We start from the raw sequence: 27,520 nt of genomic DNA, 5'->3' as shown, positions 1-27,520 counted from the left end.
CCAGACAAAACAGTCTAAATATATTCACATATAAAATTAACATTTTATCTTATGCCCACGAAATGGAAGCCGGCTTTGATGAGCGCATGTTTTTTATCTAGGCAATAAAATTTCATAACGAAAATTTATCGCAAAGCGACAGTCTGAACGAAATTTGCATGTTATGTATGAATTGCTTGAGACATCTTGAAGACCATGCACGATACATTCAGGTCTCCCCTCTCTAGTTTTCACGACCATCTTTATTTAATGGCACTTTGAAGCGTGATAACGGACTTAAAATTCCCAAGTAATAGACAATTTAGAAAAACAAAATATTGTCACGTGATTGGCCAGTTTTCGCCTTCAAGCCAGGAAAGGAATACATACAAGCATAAGCAAATAAGAATAACAAACACATTCGTCTTATGTTTCCCTCACTAGGAACAAGCGTAAGGGACGGACCATCATTTACTTGGAAGAGGGGGGGGGGGGGGGGAGCGGGTATGAAAAATTTTCCTCTGCAGACATTTTTTTTTAGTTTATGCACCTCTCCAAACATTTTTTTTTCTTAATGCAAACTATGTTTTGTTATACACATCTTGTTTGCAAACAATATATTTTGTATTTCTATGCCCTGTAAACAATTTTTTCAATATTTTTCATACCCCCCTCCAAAAAATAATGGTCGGTCCCTAAGTACAAGAAGAACGAACAATCTTGCATTTTAATGCTAACGCTTATGTAAGGACTGCACAAGAATGAGTGTGTTAGTTCTTCGGCTTATGCGCTTACGCTTGTCCGTGTGCTTATGCCCAGCGAAAACAAGCCTTTATAGATTGCTATCACTTATCGCATTGACTACTATTACATGTTGCCTAGAAAACGTCTCTTAGTTCCTTGCCCCCTGGTGGGGGATAGGGCCGGTAAACGTAGTTGATGGTAAAGGGAAATGGTCAAAACTATTGTACTCAGACAGGACCCACCACTCTGCAAAAAAGACAGGTGGTCTCTTCATGTACCCCCCCTTTCCCCACCTTAAAAGATGGTGTTTTGTTTGTATAGCCCCCACTCTATGATCAGGACTAGAGTAGAAACTAAGAAAAAGATTCAAACCTCCTTGTACCATTTCTCCAGCAAGGCAAGCTTCATGCGCACCTATAATAAAAGTCTTAACTCAAATTTTAAGGCCAATAAATTTTGGCCATTTGGCTGACCAGACAGGTGGTATCTTGCATCAAGGTGGGTCCTCGTCGAGTACACTTGTTATGACCACTTCCCTAAGAGCATTTATATATTTTTTTCAATTCGGTAATAACCGAAATCAAACCAACCAGGTTTTGAAGATAGGAACAGTTAGGCAATTACACTTACCACGAAAAAACAAAACAAAAACAACAACAACCACTGATCATTTTACGGTGCATGGTGACTACGTTTATTGATTTACTTCCAAAAAATGCAACTTTAAAAACATCAACAAATTCAATTCGGTGAAACCCATCATTTGTTTAGCACTTCTCCCAACCCTTTTAGAAATTAATTATGTACATATTATTGTTTGTTGCTAAGTACAATAAATAGCTAAGGCCTAGAGCAAATACATGAAAATGGGACACTTGGATAACTACCATGTTACTTCCATAGTCATTTGCTACGTGACTTGAAAAAAAAAAATGATTTGCCATAGCACCCTAGTATAACATTTATAAACAATTGAGAAAAAAAAAGCAGCAGCAAACATTCTGTTCTATCATTTAGCAATCTATATCAAGTTGGTAGGTGACTTCGCGAGGAACCTTTCTTTTAAACCGACTTTTGCGTGACTGGTCAAGTTTGTCACACAATCGTCTGAGTAGCTGACTTGCAAGAACAAAATGCAACCACAAAATGGAACTTTGCTTTCAACTTACAGGACCCTGCTAAGAGGAATCGTAAGACAGTACGACAGACAGCGGTTTGGCTAAGCTTGTAAAAGAACGAAAGTTTCATACTTTGCGTTCACAGTAGCGTCCCCCCATTACTGACCCCTGAACATGTGCCTAACGATTCCTTAAATGTAGATCTCACACTATAGGAGCGATATTAAAAAGACATGAACTATTATCTATACTATTATATACTATTAAAATACACTTAACTTAGTGACATTCAACCAACTTTTATAACATTCTAAATGAATATACCGTTAGCTATCGTCGTAACAAGCCTTAAATTCAGCTAGCAGCCAAGTTTCGAGCCTCAGCATATTACGTGAAAAGAAACCGTCCTGTGCTTTGCTTTGTTTACTCTAGCTTCGAATGAAACCCATATGCATCTCTTATCCTGACATTAAATTATTCTGGACCAAATGACCCGATACGCGGCACAAAAAACTTCTAGACCAACACGCTTCCAAGGAATGTTGACAACATTCGCCCTGGTTACATTGTTCCAGCAATGTGACCTAAAGACCATGAACGTTTCAACCCTCATTAATCCGTAAATTCTCATTACCCTTTCATGACAAATTCATTTAGACAGCTTATGAGAATCAATGCTTAATCGTGTCAGGGAGGACATCTTGATTGAATACCAAACTCTCCTGTTAAACATAAAACAAAATGCACCAGAACAGTAGAGAGAATTTCTCTCGCGAATCAATGCCTTGTTTTTTTCCACGTGCACACGTACTTCAGCTGTTGAGTAAACAAAGCAAATCGACGCAAATTATGGAAAAGATTTTTCTATCGTAAATGCAGGATAAGGCAGGAGGCAAGAGGCGTGGTCAAGAGGCCAAGGCATCGGTCATGTAGTCCGTAGGCCACGGGTTCAACCCTTCCATTCTTCTACCAGCTCAATTTGTTTTCAGTAGTCCCGCGTTCATCTCCTCGACATACCATGTGAATAGTAAATTGGTTAGCCTCCTGCCTGCTAGGATTTCTAACTATGTTGTGTTATTAAATTTAAATACCTGTTTCATATACACAGTTCCATAAGCTAGTAGCTTTAAACATATAAACCATGTGTGAAGCAAGTTAACTTTTTACATACATGTTAAGAATAAAACGTATTTATCATTCATATAGTAGCAATTGTTGCGCTATTAAGAGCTGATTGCATTTACACCCTCTTTCAGTGTTAGGTGCATAGCCATCTTTCAAGATGCTGTTTGAAATGAGCCAATCAAAACCGATGCATACCGTTGTTGGTTTCATGCAAATGAGCCCACAAGTTCAGAAGGTCATGCTAGTGGGCTGTGATTGGTGGATTTCGATCTGTCTTGTTTGTTTAGCATGTCAAAAGATGGATGTCGCTATGAAGCCGCTGTGCATGTAACACTGAAAGAGGGTGTAAACAAACAAAAAACAAAAATGAACATTATGTAACATTAAAATTGTTCACTGCAAATTCCATCATCGTCGCTTTGCACAGGAGAACTAGCGACCTTTAGATTGAACTACGAGTACGAGATTGAGTACGAGTTTTCAAACCAAATTTGTGTGCCTCGTATAATTACTTAGCGTGCCAACCTTATCCCTAACATTTATTTATGTGTTAGTCAACAACAGGAGAGAGCTTAAGTTCGGAGATAAAAATGTGTCGAAATTCCAAAGTCGTACTCGATTTTGTTCTCGTAGTCAAATCTAAAGGTCGCTACTGTTTTTCTTGTTTATGCAACCTCTGGACCGAAGTCCTCATACAAGGGGTCGTGCATTGATATGTCGTTGTAGTAGGCGGCACGCAGGCGAGAGCGGTGGTGATACTTCTTCCAATACACCACCACAGCTATCACAATCAGGATGGCAAAGACGGCAGCGGCCGCGATACCGATGATGGCGGCAGTGGACAACTTAGATGAATCACTATCTGTGAGAGGTAACAAGAAAATTGTGATTAAGTTTTCTTACTAATACCACCAATATATCACGTCCCGGCTTTTCAAAGCGTTTTTCAAAGGGCCTAGTCACTATCCGGTGGATAGTGAGCTGGCCCAAGTTGTTCAAAAGATGGATAACACTATCCACCGATTAAATCATTACAGTCAACTCTCGCCTTGCGGATACCCCGCAATTGCGGCACTCGCTATTACGGACAAACTTCATATCCCCGGCGAAAGAGGTTTGACTGGAAATGACTCCCGCTATTACGGACACTAAACGACGCCCCGAGCGTGTCCGCTATAACGAGAGTTGACAGTATCTGGAGAATAGCGTAGCATGATTTGTGAACACTTATCCATTGGGTAGCAATTTATCCGGTGGATAGTGTTATCAACCCTTTGAATAACTGGACCCAGATAAATCACTATCCAGTGGATGGCATAGTTCGTTTACATACATACATATTTCATTAACATTTAACCACTGGACAGCGATTTATCCTGTGGATAGGGTTGTCTGCCCTTTCAACCCTTAGGAGATGGAGTTGTAAAGTAGACGAAAACCAACCAACCAACCAACACACAGGCAAACAAACAAACAGACAAACAAACAACAACAAATGCCATCGTCATGTACCTTTGTGGCGTCCTCCCTTGTGAGCATCAATGCTGCCAGTGCCTGGAAAAGCTGTTATCACAGAGGGAAAAAAAAAAAACAACACTTGGTAACTATAGTTGTTTTAGTGAAACTATAGTTGTTTTAGTGGTTTGAAACGGTGAATAGTTGTTTTAGTAAATTTCCCAAGGATGAAGTCCTTGATTAATTTGGAACTCTTTGACACATCTTTTTGTTGGGTTTCAACTGCCTAGCCAATTAAAAACCAGTCTGGGAGGTGGAGAAGTTCAACTGTCAAACTCAACTGCACGTGTGGTCGTTGGCTTTGTTTGTGATTGGTGGTGAATTTAATAGAAAGATGACATAATGTCACAACACTGTAAAACGTTTAATATGATAGTCACAGAGTGTAAGAATATTAACACATATATTTTACGTTCAAGAGGAAAACTCAAAACTGACAAACGCATACAATGAAAACCTAAAATGAAAACAACTAAACTTAGCTTGTTCTACAATAAGAAAGATTTCTCACTGATGACACAATGAACCTTATCATGCTAACATTGTTGGATACTAGTACCCCTTTTGCATGCAATTTCTTTCTCTACTGAGTTATGATGGATAACCAGAAAAGTTAAAAAAGACCACTTAAGTTTGGTTTGAAAAGGTGACAGAAGCAATCTCTATTCTGACTAAAGTGCAAGTTGTCAGTTTTTAGTTAGTCCAGCAGACGAAAAAAAAGCGAATGAGCGACTAAAAAAACGGGCAGCTAGCAGTCTAAAGCAAGACAAGAAATTTATCTTTTCACTCTCTCGTTCATTGACAGTAAATTTAATCCTCTCTGGCATGCTTTATGTTGGAAATGGGACCTCCCTGTCACGTGACAATGTCCATTTTTAAATGGCACTAGCATAACATGACTGGCAAAACTTGAAAGCATGGATAAATAAGCATCACATTGCAGGGCTCTGCAAAGGAACTACTCTTCTCAGTAGATACAAAGACCAACAGAACAGACTACAGAAACACACCTGTAGAAGTACTTCTCTCAGGATAGGGGTGTGTCAAGGGGTGTGTCCCGGGTTGGCCTGCATAATTAATAGTAATAATTAAACACATCTTGTCAACTCAAAGGACCTTGCCTATGTTACATTGATCATGAGTTTCCAAGCAATTAAAATTAGCACTAAAATGCAGTTAATTAAGGTCTTTAAATGTCCATTACCTTAATCCTTACCCTTTAACACTTATAAATATGTTTTTCTGCTTTGCCTTCCCATGATGCATTTATACCTTGTTGCAGGTGAGGCAGCCAAATGGTTAGCAAAATGGATTCAGGATTGAGGGGGTCCTGGGTTTGAGCCCTGGCTGTGGTCATTGTGACGTGCACTTTGGCAATATGTGTATCTCTCAAAGGACTTCTCTCCACCCAGGTGTATTAGTGGGTACCTGTGGATTTACTGCTGGGGGTAACCCTGCGTTGGACTAGCCTCCCATCCAGGGAGAAGTAGAAATTTATGCTCCTAGTCATTTTGTGCTTCAGAAACCTGGTCACCCTCGGCATTATGTCAGATCGTCCTAACAGTTTGTCATTACTCATTTATACTCCTGATTGGAGAGGGACACTTTGAGTATCTCGCTCAAGAACACAAGACGTGTGACGTGTGCCACACAAGGTCTTGCCCTTTAGCCAGCTCTGGTATTATTCTGGATTCTTTTTACAAGTAACTGCGAGTTTTGGCACTAAAAAAGTGTGTTGCATCCAATAGTGGTAAAGTATGATATTACAGAGATGGGCTAGTGTACGTGTGGTACATGTGTACTGTCTGCTTCCTGAAAACAGTGACCCACTGTAAGCAAACGTCATAGTGTAAATGGCTGCTAACATTGAAAGTGATCACCCTTATTACTTGTGGATTTGTATAGTAAGTTGATAAGCAAAGGTTAGCACATTTACAATTAAGAGCAAACAGAGACGAGGAATGATATGATAATATTCAGAAAGTGCAGAAATCAATTTGAATGCCAGAAAACAAAGTTCTACAGACTGAGACCAACCTGATGAAGTACTTCTAAAAGTATGATCAGTAGAATGGGCAGTGGAATGGCCTGCATAACATTGAAGAGATTGTGCTTATTAACAAAAGCCTGTCTTGTGTCAGTCCATCGGAGAAATATAAGTATTTGCAGATCAAATTACAAACTCTAAGTTACAATGTTAAACATCAACAAATGCTCATAATGAACTTTTTACAAGACGTTTCATTATGAGCGTTGTCTTACGTTCAACAAATTCAGCGTCAGAATTTTTAAAGAACTTTTAAATTAATGTCTACTCCTGACAGCAATTTTAGTATTTTTCATTTAAAGTGCTACTATGATCAAATTTTTGATTTTCATTGTTTTACATTGTCGTGAACAAATAGACTTTCTTACTCACCTTGCCAAATTTCAATCTACTACGAACATCAGAAGTTGTTTTATTATAACATTTATTCCAGAGAATTTACGGCCGCCATTAAACAACCTTGTTCCAAAGCTTGGTTGCGAATAGGGAGAAAATGACGTCAAAGGCTAAAATACCTCACGGGTTGAAATTATAATAACAATCAGCATAGAAAATTGCACGAAAAACAAGCCCAAAGTTTTCGTTGCTTTTCGCGTGAATTTCAATACATATTGTTCTTATAATTTCAACCCGTGAGGTATTTTGGAGCCTTTGACGTCATTTTCTCCCTATTCGCAACCAAGCCTTGGAACAAGGTTGTTTAATGGCGGCCGTAATTTATCGGAAATAAACGTTAAAATAAAACGACTTCAGATGTTCGTAATGGATTGAAAATTGGCAAGGTGAGTAAGAAAGTCTTATTGTACACGAAAATGTAAAAAAATGGGAATCGAAAATTTGATCATAGTGGCACTTTAATCATTAAAAATATTGTTTCCTTTTTAGATTAAACTTGTTAAGTGAATCAAACATTATTTTATTGACTGATGGTCTGATTGATAATTATGTTGCTGTTGTTATGGTGGATCCTCACTACAGTACCATTTAATAATTATTAACTAATTTAAAGTACTATAATCAAATTTGTTTCCTGATTATTAGTAAAAAAGATTTATGGACACACCTGTAGGCTTGACACCACATGGTTTGTAATGATCAGTGCTTGCATTGTATGCTAAAAGGGACATAAAACAAAAAAAAGTTTTAGTACATTAGTAAGATAGCACACTTGCATGATATTGTCATTTGACAGAATTCATTTCACTATTCTTTTGTACTATTTATTTAAGTTTTGAAGAGACATGGTTTTTTTGATTTGCTGTACATTTATATGATATCTATTAGAAAAATAAATTTTCTGATAACTGAGCATAAAATTACCCACTTAACGGAGCTACATACTTCCAAGTTACACCCAAACAGGAGTTAAACTTGCCCTCTATGCACTGTCATCAAACAGTGCAACATTTAATGAAACATGTTAAGCCTACACTTCTTTCTGCCTCTCCCAACCAGTAAACTGATCAACAAGCAGCTAGCTATACGTGTGCATATAACACCATACAAATGCAAAAAAAACTTCAGTTACTCCCTCCCCCCTCCCAAAAAGCCCCCTGAATCTCAGATAAAAATTTTTACCTGAAAATAAGCCCAAGTCTAAATATATAAGACTGTGGACTTTTATTTGTTATAGGCCTCAAGAAAGGTATTATTGTCATAACTTTTCTGGGGGTTTGTTTTGTTTAGTACACAATACAATATTTTGTGTTGAACATTAGAGAATGCTAAGCATAACTTGCATATGTACATGTAGGAATTGTTTTAGGTTCCGTACCATTATATTAACAAAATTTAACCCTTCCATGCACCATTCAAATCTCATTCAAATAAAAACCCAAAGATTTTTTGAGATGCAAATTTCCTTCTAAAGATAAGCCCCCACCCTTCTCAAAAATAAGCCAATCCCAAAGGAAATTTAAGTAAATATAAGTCTAGGGCTTATTGTTACAATTTAACATACTTGGGCAGTTCTCCATTTTGACACAGAATTTCTGCTGGTCCAACACTGCAATTGGTGGGAAACACAGGCCTTGTTTTGAACATGCTTCTAATTGCACCTGTTGAAAAAGTTCACAAATTAAATGAAACCATTTTCATCTACAGGAGGGGGCTGAACAACCTCCCACCCCTCTCCCCCTGTACCTTTTAGTCCTGATAGCTTTTTTCTCTACTGGTTTCCTCCCCTTTGTCCCATCTCTATTGCAAAATATAATGAAACGTTCAACAATTTTACTTGTTTTCTTCTGGTCCTGCTTCCTGCCCTCTCTTCTTCCGCCTTCAATGCTTATCTCCCAGACTCCAGATGCCTGTCCCCACCACCCACTACCCAGACCCGTCACTCAAGTTAGTATCCCCCCTTAAGACTAAGAATCCAAGCAAGCATAAACCTTTACATTTTATATATCAAATTCAAAGCAAAACTTAGTCTAGCAAAGGGATCAAACTTACTGTTGTTGTTACTATATTTCCTTTTCGTGACAGCTCCTTCACATTTAATTTAACATTTCCTAAGTCCCCTTTCACAAGTTCTTTGTCATCACCTTTTCTCAAAGTAAGGTTGTGGTGTATGTTTTTGCTAGGGGCATGTAAATAAACATGATAGGTGACTGGATTGTCACAGTGGTGCAGATCGATTTCAAGAAGGCCACCACCAGACCAAGTGCACATCACTCCTGTGGAATTTAAAGGAACCAGAAAGCAACATTTTACTTAACACTGGTTGTCAATAAGTGTTCTATTCCAGACAAAAAAGTGAAAATTTTGATTTAAGCATTTTGTTCTAAAGTTGACACCACAGGTAGAGTGCATTTAGAAGCAAAATCTGTAGCATAGATTTGTTAAGATTCACATTACTAAAAAAGCTATGATATCATAGAGTTTTTGTGATGTCATAACTTTTAAAATAATGTAAATTTCAACAAATCCATACTACCATTTTTGCATCTGAATGCACACCACCCTTTGGCTTTTGTTTCATCGGAGAAAGATGTAAGCTGCATGTGTGAGTTTAAGGATTTTTGTGTTCTGGTCATGTGACTTACCAAATAGGGTCATGACTATCAAAAGTGAAGGCAACCTCCAAAAGAGCAAACATGGCCAAAAACTAAACCCAGGATACTAAGGGAGCCCAAGATATGATGGTTAAGGTGCTCACCTGTGCAATGTGGGTTTGGACGGCAATTGGCACTTTTCTTGAGGTAGCTCTGAATACCACTTTTCAAATGCTTGGCAGCTGTTTTCATGCCACCACACTCTGGATTATAGGTTGGTGCTTGAGCCTCTAACAAACTTAGAAGACCTGCAAATAGCAATCAGATAAAAAAACAATGAAAAAAATTAATTATACATACTACTGGAGCTCACGTGATCAATAAATTTATACCTAATCATACCTTTCTGGTATGCCTTGGTGGCATATCAGGTGAAATTGGAAATGGAAATAAGACTATAGTACAGCTTTGTTTCAAGCAAAAACAAAACCTAAGTGCACAGTCTCATGGCCTTACCCCCTTGCCTACCAGAGCCAAACACACTAAGCAACCGGCAGCAATAATGAATTTAATGAGATTCTCAATTTGGCTAAGCAATGGCATCTTCCCAAATATAATATTAAAGTACACCTAGATTAAGCATTTAAAATGAATTCCTCTATCTTTTCCACATTCTCTAACCGTACTGTTGATTCGTACAGCTCCCTGGCGAACTCCTTGACCATGTGCATTTGGAGGTTCAATTTCTTCGATCGATCGAGGCTTCTTCTTTGCCACCTCCTTTTCTTTTTGTTCAGACTCTTCAGAATCACTTGGCTTAAATTTGCTGTGACTTAAATCGCTTACATCAGAGTTGCGATTCACAAAAATTTTAGCAATAGCTTCAGCTGCGTCCATTCTGCCTTCACGCACACGAGCCGCCATTTTGTAAATTGTCCGAGCAAAAAGTAATTTTGTTGGGTCAGCGGTGTTTCCAATGTAGTGCCAGACCTTTCTCAACAACCGGGGATGATTTATTCAAGGCATCACGAACAACCAGGCTTTCAGGGATGTGCTTTGGATGAGGACGTATATATACGTCCTCGGTCGTTGCATGACAACAGAGAGGATGTATATACGTCCTTGGTAGGCAAGGGGTTAAACTGTAAGTTTTAGTTCAGAAGTGAGTTGAAATACACTTCAAGCTATCTATATATGCAATGACTAGGCTATGACCAGCCTTATTCCCAAAAATAATATTGTAGGTTTAGGGAGTACCAACCTAAAATCATGCCCCATACGTGTAGTACCTTTTGCACTTTATTTTGTATTTGGTCATTACCAACACCTAACAGTCTGTCTAAAACCAGAACACTTAGCAAGCATTGCATTTTGAGCTATTGAACACTGACCTACTGGCTACAATCTTGGACAAAACTGTTGAAACACTTAGCAAATTTCCACTTATTTAGCAAAGGGAGTTCAATTTTGCAACCCCCCTCCCCCCATTTCAATGTTGTAAATCCTTTTCATTAGTGTTTTTAAAACAAAGCCTGTTGAGCCGCAAACCACAAGAAACAACACTGAGTAGGGGGGGGGGGGATAAGATATTTTAACCTGCTTGCAAGTCGAGTCATTTGTGAAAAATGTGTGAAATGCGTGTGTCAACTAGTTTTGTCCAAGATTGTAGTGTTATGCCAGGTTTTGCTTGACAAAATAACTTTTCACCAGGACATTATCATTAAATGATATCTGTACGGGTCTCGACACAACTTTTTTTCTTTTGTGAGCCAAAGTAAAGTTGCATGTCTCAATAAAGCTCCCAAGATTTGTAACTCAAACTGTTAAAACTGTTTGCATTAGAGAGGTTTAATTGAATGTCTACTATTTATGATATTAATATCTTTAATTTGAAATTTTCACAATGTTTCACTTCCTGTACCTCTCTAAACTGCATTTGTCGTTATTATTCTACCCAGTTTTATTTTTACCAAGTTATAATATTTAACGACTGTTTTCACTAGCCAAAGAGACTAATAGAAATACAAAACCTATTAGCTAAAATATTTAAATTTTTCCTACTCTCAAACTACAGTTGGCTACCTTTCAACTAGGCAATTTTCATTCCACCATCATTCCTTATTCCTCTTCATTGTTTTGTATTTTTAAAGTTTCGTTTTACAATACTAATATTCCTCTTCACTGCACAGGCATACCCTAGGCTCCCCAAGAAAAAAAATTGCCATCATTGGGTAGTGTTAGTAGCAAACCAATCCCACAGAAAAGGCCAGTAGTTTTGTGACAAAACAAAATCAACAAATCCCTAATATAAATAGCACTAAGTCTGTTAAATCCTCAACAAAGCCCCACATAGTCCAGGGCAGGGGGAGGCATGGTTCCCTTTAGCTGGAGAATAATAAAATTAATACTGTTTTCTCACAAAAATTGAAACACACTTGAAAAAAATATATTAAAATACATATTTGACGTTCATGAATCTAGCCAGATTCACGCATAACATAATTATATTTGAAGTGAGAAAGCAGCCTGGTGTAACCTTATGTAAACGTTGTTTTGAAAGGTGCTAAAGTGATCAATAATTTAATACGTTCCTTCCATGAAGAACTTAAAGCTAGAACACTTAAAGCAAATAAGACAAGCCAGAAAAATGGAAACAGTAACATCAATTTAAGAGTAATATCGCGAATATATCTCGACTGTGTATAACAGCGAGTAAGGAAATGTGGCAGGAAATACGCAAACAAAGACACGATTCGCGTCTTTGACAGTTTTTGGCCCCGATCAGAAACAGTAAACTGAAACATCACACTGTGCCACAGAGCTGACACAAAATTAAGATCGCATGCATTCGTATATATTCTATCGAAATGTCACGAAAGTGATATTACACTGTGCAATGTTTGACGGAAAGAAACAACAAAGAGAAAGCGATCAGTGAAGTAAGTATTGACCCCACAAATAGCAGTTAATTACAGAATTCCGTGTTGAAAAAATATATAGAATTTGCCTTCCGCATGTTTGTCGATGGATTTGATGATGACGACGGCGAGATACTTACGATCGAAGACCTCGAAAACACAATAAATAGCACAATAAAGCCTAAAAGATGTTAACTACAGTACTTTACCATTAACAAGTGAGATAAGTAACTAACACGGACCAAATTCCCTTTGAATTTGTTCAAGCGCGATGAATAAACAGAGATCGTGCACTAAAACGCTGCTAAAAACCAAGTTCGATTCAAATTGAAGTTGAGATCTGTGGCATTGAATACAAATTAGCTATGACAAAGAATACATATGTTACACTTACAAGACAGTCCGAAGACTTGGATCCACATCCTGAGATGGGTGAAAAACGTTCAGTGACGAAGCAAAAATAAGACGAGCAAACAAATGTTTCTCGCCAAATATAATTTCTGTTTTTTTCCTTTTCTCCTTCCGAATTGTATCATGGGAATGGATGAAATTATTGGTCAGCGGCAGTTATTTTACGATTTTTACTTTGTGTACGAACCCTCAGATTATCCTCAAGAGACTTGACAGAAAACACAGTTTCCGTTTCTTCGACGGAAGACGTCAGAAGGGCAGAGCTACCTTGTTGTAAAAGATGCTTTACGCGAAGTCTTGATGTTGATTGATCGAGTACTTTCAGCGAATAGATACAGGAAAACTCCACTGCATGGACTGGCATTCCAGGCTATTATGGACATCACAAAAACAATCGCCACGTCTGCATGATGTTACGGATTTTGACACATAAAATTCAATAGCGAGTTTTCATTTATCCCGTTTTCGTTTGCGACTTGCTACGATTGAATTCAACATGAGACTTCACACGAGAAGCGTTTTACTAGTCGGTATTCTCTTTTCTGGACTTTTTATTTTCTTTGCCATGGAAATTTGGCCGCTTCTTCCTTTGCCCGACGACGACGAATCTGAACTCAATTCGCCTCTGGGTAGCGCTGGCGAAGACGGCAAAATAATCCGTTTACAAGCTGGAATACCACTTCCTGAACAGAGGGACTCAAAGTGTTTAATGCACAGCTGTTTTGATGTTTTTCGATGTGCAGTGAACGAAAACAAACTTATATCTGTGTATGTGTATCCATTGACTCACTACTTGGACGAGAACGGAAGAACAATCAACAAGCCAATGTCACAAGAATTTTATGAACTTCTAACAACCATAATGAGAAGTAAATATTACACGGCTGATTTGAAAAAGGCCTGTATTATAATTCCTTCAGTTGATACTCTAAATCAGAATGGTATGGACCTTAAAGGGTATGCCAGAATTCTCTCAAGTCTACCAAGGTAAGTTTTAACAAAGCTCACATAAACGTCAACTTTTGCCCATGTTGCACGAAGTTAACCTTATGTTTGTGTTGTGATTCAATTTTACTTTGGTACAATCTGGTATGTTCATTTGTTTTATATTCATTATTATATATTACCATACACCAGGACAAAGGAAAATACCAAATTATACCAAACGTTAAATTGAACCACAACATCTACTTTGTGCAGTACAGTGCCACAACTTGCAACATGCCAAGAGACACGACAACACTATTCAATGTGGAATATGATGCTACGTTGTTGCATGAGAGAGAAAGTTGAGGGGGGTGTAAGGGGGGTCCGAAAACCGAAAAACCACACAGAAATACGCTACAAAACTGCTAACCGCATCAAATTTTACCAAGATACCGAAACTGCAGTTTCAAAATATGACCAACAATGTAGATAAGACTGGATCTGAGCCGAAGATCTGGCCTAGAATGTCATCAAGTCAACTTATCATTGGATAAACAGTTAAACACATCAAGTATTAACTGGAAGAGGTCGCAATTACAAACCACAGGGCAAGTTTGCTTAATAACGAACCCTGATTGTGTAATCTGAAACGCCATAAAACAAAACACTTGGCTCAACCGAATGTGAAAGGATCATAAGAGAACCATATCACCACAGACAATTTTCTCACCGACAACCACGACCTAAAATTTGTAATAACCGCACACCGCGTAGTCTTGTAAAACTGCAATACCCACCCTTGTAAAACTTTTACCGCGATCACGCCGTGACTGGCGTGATCGTGCCGTGACTGTCGTGATCGCGCCGCGACTGTCGTGATCGCGCCGCGACTGTCGTGATCGCACCGCGACTGTCGTGATCGCGCTGCGACTGTCGTGATCGCGCCGCGACTGTCGTGATCGCGTCGCGATGATTGTAAATGAGCGCGATTGCTAGCATCGCGCCGCAATTGCCGCGCTAGTCGTGATCATGGCGCGATGATCGTGGTGCAATTTATTACTACCGCTACCACACTGCGATTTGGGGGGCTGGAATAAATCTCGGGAAGTGTTCCTGGCGAGAACTTGCCGGGAGAAATTAGTCAATGCTTTGAAATTCTCACAAATCATGCTGTGATCGGAACACAAATCATGACTTGTATTGATGAAATAAACTTAAAGTACTAAACACTAAAGTACTAGTTAAAACAAAAGTTTTATTTAGTTTAGTCTAGATGAACTGGCGCGACAAAGCGGCGCATGATAATGAGTAAAGATAAATTAAAAGATGAGAATTTTTATTTCTTTACAGTCCGTATTTTTAAATATATGTGTAAACAAATATTTTTTACAAAGGAATATTGATTAGGTGAGATCAGAAATGGGGCCAGCTTGGTTAACCAGGATCATATGAAGAGACCCTCACTTAGCTTATACAGTCAACTCTCTCTAACCGAGAGATAGCTGGGCCGGCTTCAAATGTCCATCTTAGAGAGGTGTCTGTCTCATAGAGTTTAGTTACAGTAAAATGACTGAAAAACTGCAGGGACGGGACCTTAAAAAAATTAATTACCTTTATTTAGACATGGTGAGGCTTAAAGCTATAAGCTTGTTGGGCCTTGTATTCCCGATCGAATTGGAATTTGGAAGTGTTGGTTTTTGTGGGGGGCGGAAAACAGGAGAACCCAGAGAAAAACCCTCGGAGCAAGGACGAGAACCAACAACAAACTCAACCCACATATGACGCTGAGTCCGGGAATCGAACCCGGGCTACATTGGTGGGGCATGAGCACTCTCACCACTGCACCATCCCTGCTCCCCGTAAAACCAAAACCAATGTAAAACCAACACCAGGTGTCCGTCTTAAAGAGGTGTCTGTCTTAAAGAGGTGTCTGTTAAGAGAGAGTTGGCTGTATGCTACTTGTCCATTTAGCCTCATTTCTAATAAGCTCTCTTACTTATAAATTTTCAATATTTTGTAATATTTTTAGTTGGAAAGATGGAGGAAAAAATCATTTGTTGTTCAACATGCTACCTGGTAACACCCCTGATTACAATTCAACATTGGACATTGCAACTGATAAAGCTATCTTGGCTGGAGGTGGCTTTGCGACTTGGAGCTACAGAACAGGATATGATATCAGCATTCCTGTGTACAATCCTCTCACAAATAGAAAAGTTCCACAAAACTCAGGAAAGAGGTCAGTGATTCTTAAAACAGGATCATGGTAATACATGTATATCGTTGGACACTAACATTCAGTCGTTTTTTTAAGGGTCGCTGTAGACTACAAGCACTCCTATTTTTTCGCAGAGTCCGTTGAGTGTAAAGCAAAAAATAAATGACCACACAGTTATTTTTTTTGCTTCATGCTCGACGGACTCTGCAAATAAAATAGGGACTGCTCATAGTCAAATAAATGCTAGGAGTTCCTGCAATTGATTAGCATGCAATGGATTAGACTAGTATCCCATTCAGGGAAGAGTAGCAATACTCCTATAGTCAGTTCATGTTATGAAAATGGAAAATAAGCACAAAGGCAATAAGCCACCTAAGCACTGTATTACTGTCTTTTATCCCCAGTTTAAATTTTTTAAGAAAGTTTAAAACTTATAAGTCAAATGTGGTAAATACGTTTTGCTTCTGCAGGTCAAATGAATGGATGTTTGTGTCGTCCCAAACAAACATGAACCATATGTTTAGAAGACAACTGGAAGAAATTGAGAGAGATAACTCTGGTGTCTTAATCCTAAAGCACTGTGCTGATGATGCCAACAACGTGCACAAGAGATGTAAAGGGGCAATATCCTATCAGTATCCAGATATTTTGCAGGTTAGAAGATACTTTTTTTGCTTGTCCATTGTTTTTGATTTAATGTTTGCTTAAATATTATATTCAACCTGCTAAATAATTTTGTTGTTCAATCTTGTACATTTTAGCGCTCCATCTACTGTCTGGTAATTCGTGGTGTCAGATTGGGACAAACAACATTGTTGGATGCACTGATGATGGTGAGAAAGCTTGAAATCAGCATATATAATTTTGGCAAATAAGGCAAATGTCCCGGGGGGGGGGTACTTGGGTAAATTTTTGTTGGGTATGTGCCGCTGGCCTCTCAGAACCCCTACCCCATTATAGTCTTATTCTATGGCCAATGATAGACCCCATCTTTTGGGTAAATTTAATTTTTAGGACCCCAACTTAGTCACTTTCTGGGAGCTGTTTGTCAAATATTGAACAACAGCAATAAATACGGTAACATTTTTTTCGGCGAATATTTCCGTTCATAAATCACAACTTGCCAGATTTTCGTACTCTCAAAATCCCGGAAAAGTGTGACCCCATTCTAGTCACCCTATAAAAAATGCTTGAAATGGCGACCCCATTATAGTCAGTCCAGTCGTAAAAATGCGACCCCATCCAGCGGCACATCCCCATTAGCCCATTTATAGGAAGTGCCCCCCCCCCCCCCGGGGCAAATGTAAACTTATAAATTAAAGTAATTCAGATGTAGCAGTAGTTGCTCTCAAATAATTTGTTGTCTCAAAGTGTTTGGTTTTTGGGCTGATGAGAGGACCTTTTGGGTATAATTTCCCAAGACTCACTTTATTTGGATCTTCTTACATTGATTTAACAATTTACACCCCCTCTCTATTCAGCTATAAGAGGGCTTTTTACATTGAGCTTTTACAGCAAGTCATTTAATCAATTTTTTATTTTAATTTTTAGGGCTGTATCCCTGTTATAGTCAGTGACGATTACATTTTACCATTCTCTGATGTGTTAGACTGGAAAAGGTAAGCTAGAATATTAAAATTCACCGATTCCAACTACTGGGGTAACTTAGAGTTTACATTTTTTTTCTTCAGGTTTTTAGAGTGTTAAGCGCTAATTTTATGAAACTAATGACATCAATCTGCTGGGTTGTATATATGTTGGAGAAATATAAAAAAATGAAGCATTTACTGTGTTTTTCATTATGAATCCTGATAATGGATTCTCAATATTTAAACATAACGTTTGTATTACAGGGCAGCAGTTCTTGTTGTGGAAAATGAAATCAAGCGCATCCCAGCTATTTTGAGAGAGATACCATCAAGCCAAATTACAAACATGAGAAGACAGGTATCAGAAATAAATAATAAGGAAACTTTTTATAACTAAGCAAAAGGATACAGAGAGGACAACAACTAGAGAGAGAGGGGAGAGCTATCTTGACCAAAATGTCCACCAACCAAAAACTTGTGTGTAAAACATTATTAATAAAAGATTGGAATTTGTATCAAATCTTCGCAATCAATAAAGTTGGACGATTTTACACTGAAATATTGAGAAACTTATACAAATGATTTAATTGCAAGTTGCAAAAAAATGTGTTGATTTGTTTTGCATTATTTTCAAGCTCAGTATTGCTAGAATACGATATTTCAAAGGTTCGTGCCAAGTTTCAGCATGTTTGGTTCATACTGTTTGAAGAATTTCAGACTGAAGGCGGCAAAAAATATGCGAGTATGTACATGTGACAAAGAAACTTCCTTTATACTTTTATTTTCCATTTTATAAGACGTGATCTGATGATTGCTTTTTGTTTTTAATAGGGAAGAAGGTTTTGGGAGAGGTACTTCAGCTCTATGGGAAAGATTGCTCTTACCACATTAAGAGTCTTAAATGACAGAGTATACCGCTACACAGCTTGGAAATATGAGGTAAGTGAAAAGGCAAAGTACATGATTTTGTACACCTGCATTTTTTCCAGGGGATATCTAATGTCCAGTGGAACCAAGTCAATCCAGCCTACAGAATCATATTAAAATATTTACCGGTATGTCTTCTCATAAAAAACGGTTGGCATGGCTGTGTATGTGAGAAAATATGGTGTGGTACGTTCTAAAAGACATGAGAAATCAAAAATGATGATGGCGATAATCAAATTTAGTATATACTAAAACAGTGGACAGCACTTTTGGCGCATGCTGATTGGCTACTGAAACTCGGAATATCCTTTGCTATTCACCTCCGAGCAACGTGCGCGAGAAAATTGTAATCTTCAAATGAAGGAGAAAAACTAGTCAAAAGTCATTCTTTTGGGCTATTTTATCTCACTGTCTTTGTATATACTAAAACAACTATTCGCCTCAGTGTCGGTGGCTAGTGGTGGATATTTACCTCGCGGCCACCACTAGCCACCGACACTGAGGTGAATAGTTGTTAAATATCTACAATGTAGCTGTTGGCATTTGCAGCTGAAGTGTCTTTTCAATGGATTTAGTTGTTCTTTTACCTAGTATACATACATACTACATACATACTTTATTGACTTTCCCCCTAGAGGCTTTTCAAAGACAATGAAATAAATACAATAATAATTTAAAACTACTTAAAAACTCTAAAATGATATTCATACTTAAAATTAATTAACTAGGATTAAGAATCTATAAAATCTTTGACAAGTTTACGTTTAAGATAAAACTTAAAAGCAGATACATTCTCGAGAGTTTTTAGAGAGCTATCCATGGAGTTCCAGATACTGACTATTCTGTAGTAAAACGTCCTCTGACCACTGGCAGACTTGAAAAGAGGAATGTTCAGCATTTGTGAACTTCTTGTGGCACGTCCGCTTATTTCTCCTCGCTTACTAAACTGGGAAGACAGATACTCCGGCACGCGGGATGTTAGACATTTGAAGGCCATGATAGCGCTCCTGAAATATAACTGAGTCGCAACTGGTAGCCATTTAAGCTCTTTTAAAACTGGTGTGATGTGATCATATTTGTGCGTACTGGTCGCAATTCGAGCGGCAAAGTTCTGAATACCTTGTAATTTATTTATATTACTTTTTGATGTATTCGCCCATACGTTCGAACAATAAAAAAGCTTGCTAAAAACTAAGGCATTTATAATAGTTAGTAGGGTGCATTTGTCAAAAACGTGCTTTGTGCGGCTTATTTGACCGAGACAAGACATACAGGAGGAGACAGTTTTGGTAATGTGTTCGTCATAGGTTAAGTTCTTGTCCAAAATCACCCCAAGGTCTTTAGCGGTGTGTTCCGGTACGAGTTCTCTTCCCATGAAAGTGAGGCTGGGAGTGTCCAGTCTGGAATGCATTTGCCTGCTGCCAAACACCATGAGTTTAGTTTTGGTTGGGTTCAACAATAAATGGTTGTTGGAACACCATTGGCCTATTCTATGCAAATCAACTCTTAAGTCAGCAAAGGCGTTTACAGTATCTTTCATTTTGAAGGATAAAACTAGCTTCGTGTCGTCCACATAGCTCTGGACGCTGCAATTCTGTGGTGCTGAAGAAAGATCATTTGTGTATATGCTAAATAAAAGTGGTCCCAGTATACTTCCCTGCGGAACGCCACAGATTATGGGCAAGGGCTCTGACAATGTTGAATGAATTCTAACCACTTGTCGTCTATCATTAAGGTAGCTACAAAACCTCTGGATAACTGGGTCTGAGGCGCCTACATCTCGCAACTTCAAAATTAGGGTTTCGTGGTTGACGCTGTCGAATGCCTTACTCATGTCTAAGAACACTACCGAAGTCAACATCTTCTGGTCTATCGCTTTGAGGATAGTGTCGGTTGTTTCTATGACAGATGTTTCGGTCGAGTGCCATTTTTTGTTGCCACTTTGGGTCTTTGTTAACCTGTCGTTTAATTGCAAGTAAGAAGTGAATTGATTGTGTACGACCTTCTCGCAAACTTTTGATAAAACTGGTAGAAGAGAAATTGGTCTGTTGTTATTTGCCAGTTCGTGGTTTTCACCTTTATGGAGAGGTGTCACTTCAGCTAATTTCCAAGCAGTGGGAAATTTGCATGTTTCAATAGAAGTGTTAATAATAGACGTAATTACTGGAAGAATCGGGTTAAGGCAGTCCTTCAAAACACGAACAGGAATCTTGTCGATCCCTGGGGCTTTGTTTGATGGCATTGATGATATTATGCGTTCAATCTCGCCACTGCCTACGGTATTCAAATGAAACTGCTCGCATGAGGGATATTGTCTTGGGACAAAATAATTTCGGTTGAGTGTTATGTTGCATTCATTAGCCAATGACTGGATTTTTTCAACGGAACTCTGGCCAACAGAAACGAAAAACCGATTAAACTCATCTGCAACAGTTTTGTTGTCCTTGCTGAAGATTCGCTGAGATGTGGATTTTCTAGGAATTATTTGGCGGATTGCTTTCCAAATATTGTTTGTATTGCCTGGGTTTCTTTGGATCTGTTCGGTATCATCGATTCTTGAAGTTTAATATTGTTAATTACTTTTGTTGTTGTTCTTTAGGATTGGAATGCTCCTTTTGTGACTTCTTCTGGGAAGAGAACAGTGAGTAACAATAATCTCTGATTTGGTTTGCTCACTGGTTTTTACTTGTGTCAAACCTAGAACAAACAGTAGAGCCTACTCATTGGCTAATGCTTCAAAAAATGTTCAATTTCTGATAGACTTTATTGACAGTATTGAGCAACAAATTCGGAAATCGCATTGTCCTAGACTTCCCAATCTTATATTTTGCTTCGGGCTTTTTAACTCAAAGCTCACTCATGAATGACTCTTGGAGTAAACATTGAATATCAACTTTGCTGATTGCCCCTGGATGAATTAACTATATGTTCTTGCAGACAGTCAATCTCAAACATTATTTTGTATATCATAGCTGCCATACAATTCGATACCAAACTGGGACTCAGGTGTGATTATCAGCATAGTACAATGCAATGTGTGCAAGGTTGTACTCCAGATCTGGGTTTTCGGGTTCAACAAAGGCCATTGTCAAAATAGCTATGTTGTGTTCTCAAACAAGTCACCTCACTCTGACAGCACATCTCACAGCTGACCAAGTGTAAGAATGGGTTCTGATTATGTCTATTTTCCATTTCTACCTCCCATAAACAGACATTATTATACATGGTCTTACTAGTGCCAGCCAAACAAAAAGGCTCCTACAATTCTGATTTTGATTGTTTTTATTTTCTTTTTTTCAAACAGGCCAGCCTTGTACCACCCCTGTACTTTCCTCTTCGGCCTTACTCAAATCAAGGATTTACTGCTGTGGTCCTGTGTTATGACCGAGTGGACACCATGTTTAAAGTTATCACAAAAATTGCAGATACACCTAGTTTGACAAAGGTAAGTGATGGATCTTTTTACATTTTACCGTGACTGGTTTCCCTCATTTCTCCATCCTATTTAATTCTGGTCTTGACATTGCACCAACTAACCCAGCCTGCGAAATTAGTTCAGTTCCAAAAGTTTATGTAACCCCTGGGAATCAAGTTGCCAAGTTTTTGCTCTTTCTTTCACAGATCGTTGTTGTGTGGAACAATGTCAACAAAGCCCCTCCATCTGGTAAGTTAGATATTTTAGCTTTTTTCTTGTCTGTTGTTAAGATTTTTAACGAGGTCACTTTGGTCCTAAGCAGTCACTTGTTAGCAGAGGGGCGGTAAATCTTAGCAGGTCATGCCACTTGCAGTCGTTAGAAGAGGACCAGCGCTTTCTCCTCGCATAACCCTTTCTACTTGGCGCTCTCTTAACTGAACCACCAGGCAGCTAGACACAATAAATAGAGCAAAAGCTGTTATTTTAATAAGTAATCGTTCTCTTTACAGTTGCCAAGTGGCCTAAATTGTCAAAGCCGGTGAAAGTTGTCAGAACTAAAGAGAACAAGCTGAGCAACAGGTAGGAACAATCCCTTCTCTCGTTCTTCTGTACAACGTGAGCAGAGCTCACACAAGCTATCGGGTGTGCGGCTCATATTTGGAAAGTCAACTGTCGTTTCAGGACGAGTTTAATATGTGATTAACATAACATTTTGGCCATTTGGTTTGCATGGCAGGTTTTATCCTTACAATGAAATTGAAACAGAAGCAATTCTTGCCATAGATGATGACATTCTGATGCTCACACCAGATGAATTGGAATTTGGCTTCCAGGTAGGTGACCCCGGGCCGGGGGTGGCACACATGTAGCTTAGATGGAGTAGTAGATAGGGCACCGTATTTTGAAATATGGTCAATTATTTTCAAGTTTGTCGTTCGTAATCCGTCTTTAAATCATGGTCAGTCTTATAACCATTCTTTCAATTCTTGTTTATTTTCAGTTTATTATTGCTTCTTTGGCATTTTTCTACCTTAGAAAACTATTATTTTGTGATTTCATTCAATTTGACAGTAGTTTTGGACATCTGAAAATGACCTATTTAGGAAGCCTCAATAACAATGTTTTTTCAATAATTAGGAATTGAAGTTTCCATAAATGCGCTTATTACACGGCTAAGATAGTTGACAACTAAAATCAATCAAACAGAGTTCTTTACTGTCGCTCCATTACAAGGGTGGATCCAGACCTTGAACTATGGGAGGACCCTCTTTTGTGTGTGAGCACCCAAAAACATTCTAGCGGGGGCTGTCATTAAAAACATGTCTTTTACCAAACATAAGGAGAAGGCCTGAGTCACCCGGGCCCCTCAACTAGATCCACTACCCTTGGGTAAAGTTTCTACTGCTCTTCTTTTAATTATAAAGTCGTCGCGTAATAAATCTGAGCGTACTTCAAGAATATTGGCCTTTAGTCTTTTCTGTACGGACCTTGCCGCGCTCGATCCGTTTTGTCAAGTCCTCGGGCCAATATTCCTTAGAACGCTTGGTTAATAAGATAAATCTTTTGTGTCCTTGGTATGATCGTTGCCTTGTCAATCCACAGCCATTCTGCTTTATTCATTAGGCCTGGCGAGAGTTCCCTGATCGTCTTGTGGGATTCCCGGGTCGTGTTCACACCAATCAGAACAACAGTGATAAGTTCAAGTACGAATCAGAGTGGACAAACAGCGTGTCCATGGTGCTGACTGGATGCGCTTTTCATCACAAGGTTTGTGCACGTGATAGATACTTTTGTTGTTGTTCTCGCTGTTGATTAGCACTTGCCCAAGTGAACTAAGCCTCATTCACAGCTGTTATATAGCTTGTCACGCAATGGTGCTTTGCCATTAGCGTTGCGTGACAGCCCCCAAAAGGGTTGCACGGGAGAAGGAAGACACGCAAGGTAGTGTTATAAATTGCTTACTTGTTACTGGGACGGCATTGCAGAAAGCCGGAGAGGTCGGCGTGGATAAGAAAACCAAGAATCAAGCAAGAGATCAGATTGAGGCTTTTGTAGATCTTAGCGTTTCTCAGTATTACAAAATTTTGATTGAATCCAGTCCCCGTGATTGTACAGCCCTCCAAAGAGGCTCTGCATAAAGTGTGGATTGCGTGGAATGCGTAGCAGGCGCCGTAGTTTCGAGCGCGCGTATAGGAAACGCGCGGCCTTCTCGCGATCGTGCACTCTTTTAAACGCGCTAAAAAACGCACACAGACGCCTGCTACGCATGCTAGGAATGGGATTGGGTAGATATGAAAAAAGCTCCCTCGACTCGTTAATTTTTGGTGACCTGTACGGTGTCTTAAGAGGCAGCGTTAGGAGTATTATTTATTTAGTACTGTAGTTCTTACGTTCCGGTACTACTGGCACTGCACTGTAAACGTGGTATGACCGGCGGGGGAGGTCAGTGCAACACGCGTCTTATATTTCCCTCTCCCCAGTCTTCCCCCGGGCCAGGCGCGCCTATGCGAGAATACAACAGAAGCCTCTGCGGAGAAAAGAGAAGGAGCCAATTTCCAAAACCCAACAAAATGCAATGAAACGTCATAACTTTGAATACATAACCTCACACAAAACGCCTACACAACCATTCAGACTGCGCATTATATGACCAAAATTTTTAATATTAATTTCATGTGCTTTCATTCTCTCCGCCTGCAGTATTTCAGTCATTTGTTTACGTACATGATGCCGTCCTATATAAGAGACTGGGTTGACAAACACATGAACTGTGAAGACATTGCCATGAACTTCATGGTCACCAACTACACTGGCAAGGCACCGATTAAGGTACTTTTTATCCACAAGGTGAAGGTGTTTGAAGTAGTCTACAGGTTTTGAGAAAAGTGCGTAGGTTTTACATTTACTTATTCAAATTCCAACCTTGCTTGGATTGGCTTGATAGACTTGAAGAGCTAATTGCTAAAAGGGGAGCTAAAATAAGAAGATTGGAGGTTAATAGATAACTGCGCCTAAACGAATCATTCGATTTTGCTTTTGTTAGAATCTTGGTCAACACTATGTCACATGCGATTTTTTTGCAAAGAAACTGGTTATTACGTTCATTTCTACATTTGCACTGTGTGAGGTATGGTGGCCTAATGGTTAGTGCGCCTGAATCCGAGTCGAACGGCCCAGGTTCGAACCCTGGCCGGGGCACTGCGTTGTGTTCTTGGGCAAGGTGTATAAATGGGTACCAGCGAATTTACTGCTGGGGGTAACCCTGCGATGGACTAGCATCCCATTCAGGGGCGTAGCAATACTCCCAGTCGCTTAATGCTACGGAAACCGGGATAAGCTCCGGCTGTATGGGCCACTTGGCCCGAACACAGACTTAACCCCACATTTGCACTTTCCTTTCCTTGATTTTAATGAAAAGCTTTTTTGCGATCCTCTTATATAAACAGGTAACCCGCCGAAAACGTTTCCGCTGCCCAGAGTGTGTGACTGAATCGCTGTGGGCCGATCCAAGTCATTTCGTGGAGCGGTCCGAGTGTTTGAATGAGTTTGTCCGCGCTTATGGTCGCATGCCGCTTGAGACGGTGGAGTTCAGAGCCGACCCACTGCTGTTTGGAGAAACACTGCCGGATAAACTGAAGCTGTACAAAGACATAGGAAGCATCTAGGAAGACTTTTCTTAAATAATCCAGGAGTGTAACAGCTCTCGTAAACTTGTAATTCTAGTGGTTCTCTAGTGTAGCAGTTGCTATTGTGTTTGGGGCTAGGGGTACTGTTTATGTTGTTTGTTATATTGTGTTCTCGAAGGAAAGCGAGCCATTCATGTGAGACCTTACGAGAGCTGCTACATGTCCCAAATAATGTACCGGGAATAGGTCGGTAGAACGAGGAAAATGGCGGTTAGGTGGGTTGGGGGACTCGGAGGGGGAGGGGGAGTTGCAGCCCCTTTTTCCGAGAATACTGGTTAAATTTTATTGTCTGAATTTCGAGTAATCGAATTTAGCCGCGTTCGAAAATATTTGAAGACCATGTTCTTTTACTTACCATTAGTATTATTTTTTCATACATAATTGTCGAAATCTCAATTGTGCGGTTTGTTATTAACGTTCTGTTAACTTGCGTAGCTGTCGGTTCATGTCATGCAGTGACAAAAAAAAAATGAAAATCTTTTTTTTCTTTTTGAGAAACATTTTTGACATGTTGAGTGACAGAGGATACTCATGCCATTTCGCGAAGGTTAGAAAACCTTGCAGTTAAAATGATGCGGCTACCGAGGTTTCTTCCCGCCAAAGAAACACTGGTTTACACGCGCAAACTCTTCTACTATTAGTAAATCTTGTACTTGAAGTCGCACTTTAACTAGAAACTAAAGCTCTCTGGTAGCCATTGAGCGAGAAGAACCGTCAGCTTTGCAGACTAATATTATAGAGGTCTGGGCAGGTCTTTGGTAAATTTAAATTTCCACGGATTTTGTACGTTTAATTTGGATGTTACTTTATTATATTTGTACATAAACTGCTTTCATATAATTTGCATAATGTGAATATATCCTCGACTGCGGTTAGCTACTCGACTTTTAAAACGGAGTTTGTGGGTTTTAATTTTATAATTTTCAATTGGTCAGTTGTTATTTCACATACTCATGAAATCTAAATTATACCATCATTTTATACTATATTGTTATTTATATCATGCCATAGAAAATACAGCCAATCAGAATACAGGAAAGCCGTTGTATATTGGACGGTATTCAACCCAACCTTCCCATCTTGCGCTGCGTTTGTATTCTCGACGAAATTTAGTAAGCGTATTTTCTATGGCATGGTATAAAATAGTTACACAACACTTTCTCGTGGTATCTATGGAATATCCCACTTGTCACTTGTATTTTCGTGGAATACACACTCGCCTAAAGTCTCGTGGGATATTCCATAGTATACCACTCGAACGCGTTGCATAACTAGTATGTATTATACATTATATATATACAGAAACCCATAATGGGTTTCTGATATATAACGTATTTACTTTCTATCATGTATAGGGGTTCACAAAAAGTTCACTCAATTACATTTTTGCAATAAATTAAGAGCGGTATCAGTGTCTTTATTCGGCCATAGATTTGGAATTATTTAATAAAAGAGCGTATATTTACCTTACTCTTGTTTTGTTTGTGTATGAAATACGTAGCAGTAACTAGTAAATCTTCTACAACCCCTGCTTTACGTATTAATATCCCTCCTGTCAAGTAGCTGCGTGCTTTACGTATTCATTTGAAAAAGCCAAGAGTCCAAAACAGCCCCACAACATGAAATTTTCGCGGCAAGTTGATTTCACCATTTTAGAAGGATGATATTCGTGACGCCTTATTTTCTCGAATTTCTGCATTTCCAATAAATAAATAAAAAACTGCAAGGCGCGTTTACACGACAGAGAAAATTGGGTACGGACCCGTCAAAAAATTAGTCCGGACTTGACCACTTTTATAGAGAAACAGTCAAATCAAATCGGGGCCATAGGCGCCTATGGCCCCGTTTTGATTTGACTGTTTCTCTACAAAAGTGGTCAGGTGCGGACCAATTTTCTGACGGGTCCGTATT

General features: G+C 39.0%; 2 protein-coding genes across 4 annotated transcripts; one reads left to right on the top strand and one right to left on the bottom strand.

Moving 5' to 3' along the window:
- Positions 1-1,393: 1,393 nt before the first annotated feature.
- Positions 1,394-12,974, bottom strand: LOC144644394 (uncharacterized). 3 transcript variants are annotated; one of them, XM_078503871.1, is made up of 9 exons: positions 12,831-12,974; positions 9,683-9,826; positions 8,977-9,200; positions 8,489-8,585; positions 7,592-7,642; positions 6,519-6,569; positions 5,492-5,548; positions 4,479-4,529; positions 1,394-3,828 (listed from the first exon to the last, which is right to left on the bottom strand). In XM_078503871.1, exons 1-9 carry the CDS (start codon positions 12,856-12,858, stop codon positions 3,632-3,634), a joined length of 900 nt encoding a protein of 299 aa, XP_078359997.1. In that variant the 5' UTR covers positions 12,859-12,974; the 3' UTR covers positions 1,394-3,631. The 3 variants fall into 3 exon arrangements, with proteins under 3 accessions (XP_078359997.1, XP_078359998.1, XP_078359999.1); XM_078503872.1 differs by lacking the exon at positions 6,519-6,569; XM_078503873.1 differs by lacking the exons at positions 5,492-5,548; positions 6,519-6,569.
- A 75-nt stretch (positions 12,975-13,049) lies between these two features.
- Positions 13,050-27,079, top strand: LOC144644393 (exostosin-2-like). Its single transcript, XM_078503870.1, has 15 exons — positions 13,050-13,834; positions 15,804-16,013; positions 16,463-16,646; positions 16,754-16,825; positions 17,544-17,611; positions 17,846-17,939; positions 18,413-18,520; positions 21,108-21,149; positions 21,813-21,953; positions 22,130-22,172; positions 22,433-22,502; positions 22,660-22,756; positions 23,547-23,690; positions 24,624-24,752; positions 25,370-27,079. Exons 1-15 carry the CDS (start codon positions 13,344-13,346, stop codon positions 25,586-25,588), a joined length of 2,112 nt encoding a protein of 703 aa, XP_078359996.1. The 5' UTR covers positions 13,050-13,343; the 3' UTR covers positions 25,589-27,079.
- The last annotated feature ends 441 nt before the right edge of the window (positions 27,080-27,520 follow it).

The sequence above is a fragment of the Oculina patagonica genome, chromosome 2, assembly GCF_052425735.1.
Source record: "Oculina patagonica isolate OP01 chromosome 2, crgOcupat, whole genome shotgun sequence".
NCBI classification, from domain to species: domain Eukaryota; kingdom Metazoa; phylum Cnidaria; class Anthozoa; order Scleractinia; family Oculinidae; genus Oculina; species Oculina patagonica.
The sequence above is the reverse complement of the archived record's forward strand: the minus strand, read 5'-3'. Positions and strand labels throughout refer to the sequence as shown.

Bases quoted from the DNA above. Each gene is read 5' to 3' on its own strand.
- LOC144644394 (XM_078503871.1), bottom strand. From the start codon at position 12,858: ATGTGGATCCAAGTCTTCGGACTGTCTT. The intron at 8,586-8,976 runs GTAAGTTTGATC...CTTTTTCAACAG, and splicing joins GAAATATAGTAACAACAACA to GTGCAATTAGAAGCATGTTC. The intron at 4,530-5,491 runs GTGTGTTTCTGT...CTGTGATAACAG, and splicing joins TGAGAGAAGTACTTCTACAG to CTTTTCCAGGCACTGGCAGC.
- LOC144644393 (XM_078503870.1), top strand. From the start codon at position 13,344: ATGAGACTTCACACGAGAAGCGTTTTACTAGTCGGTATTCTCTTTTCT. The intron at 13,835-15,803 runs GTAAGTTTTAAC...TAATATTTTTAG, and splicing joins ATTCTCTCAAGTCTACCAAG to TTGGAAAGATGGAGGAAAAA. The intron at 24,753-25,369 runs GTACTTTTTATC...TTATATAAACAG, and splicing joins CTGGCAAGGCACCGATTAAG to GTAACCCGCCGAAAACGTTT.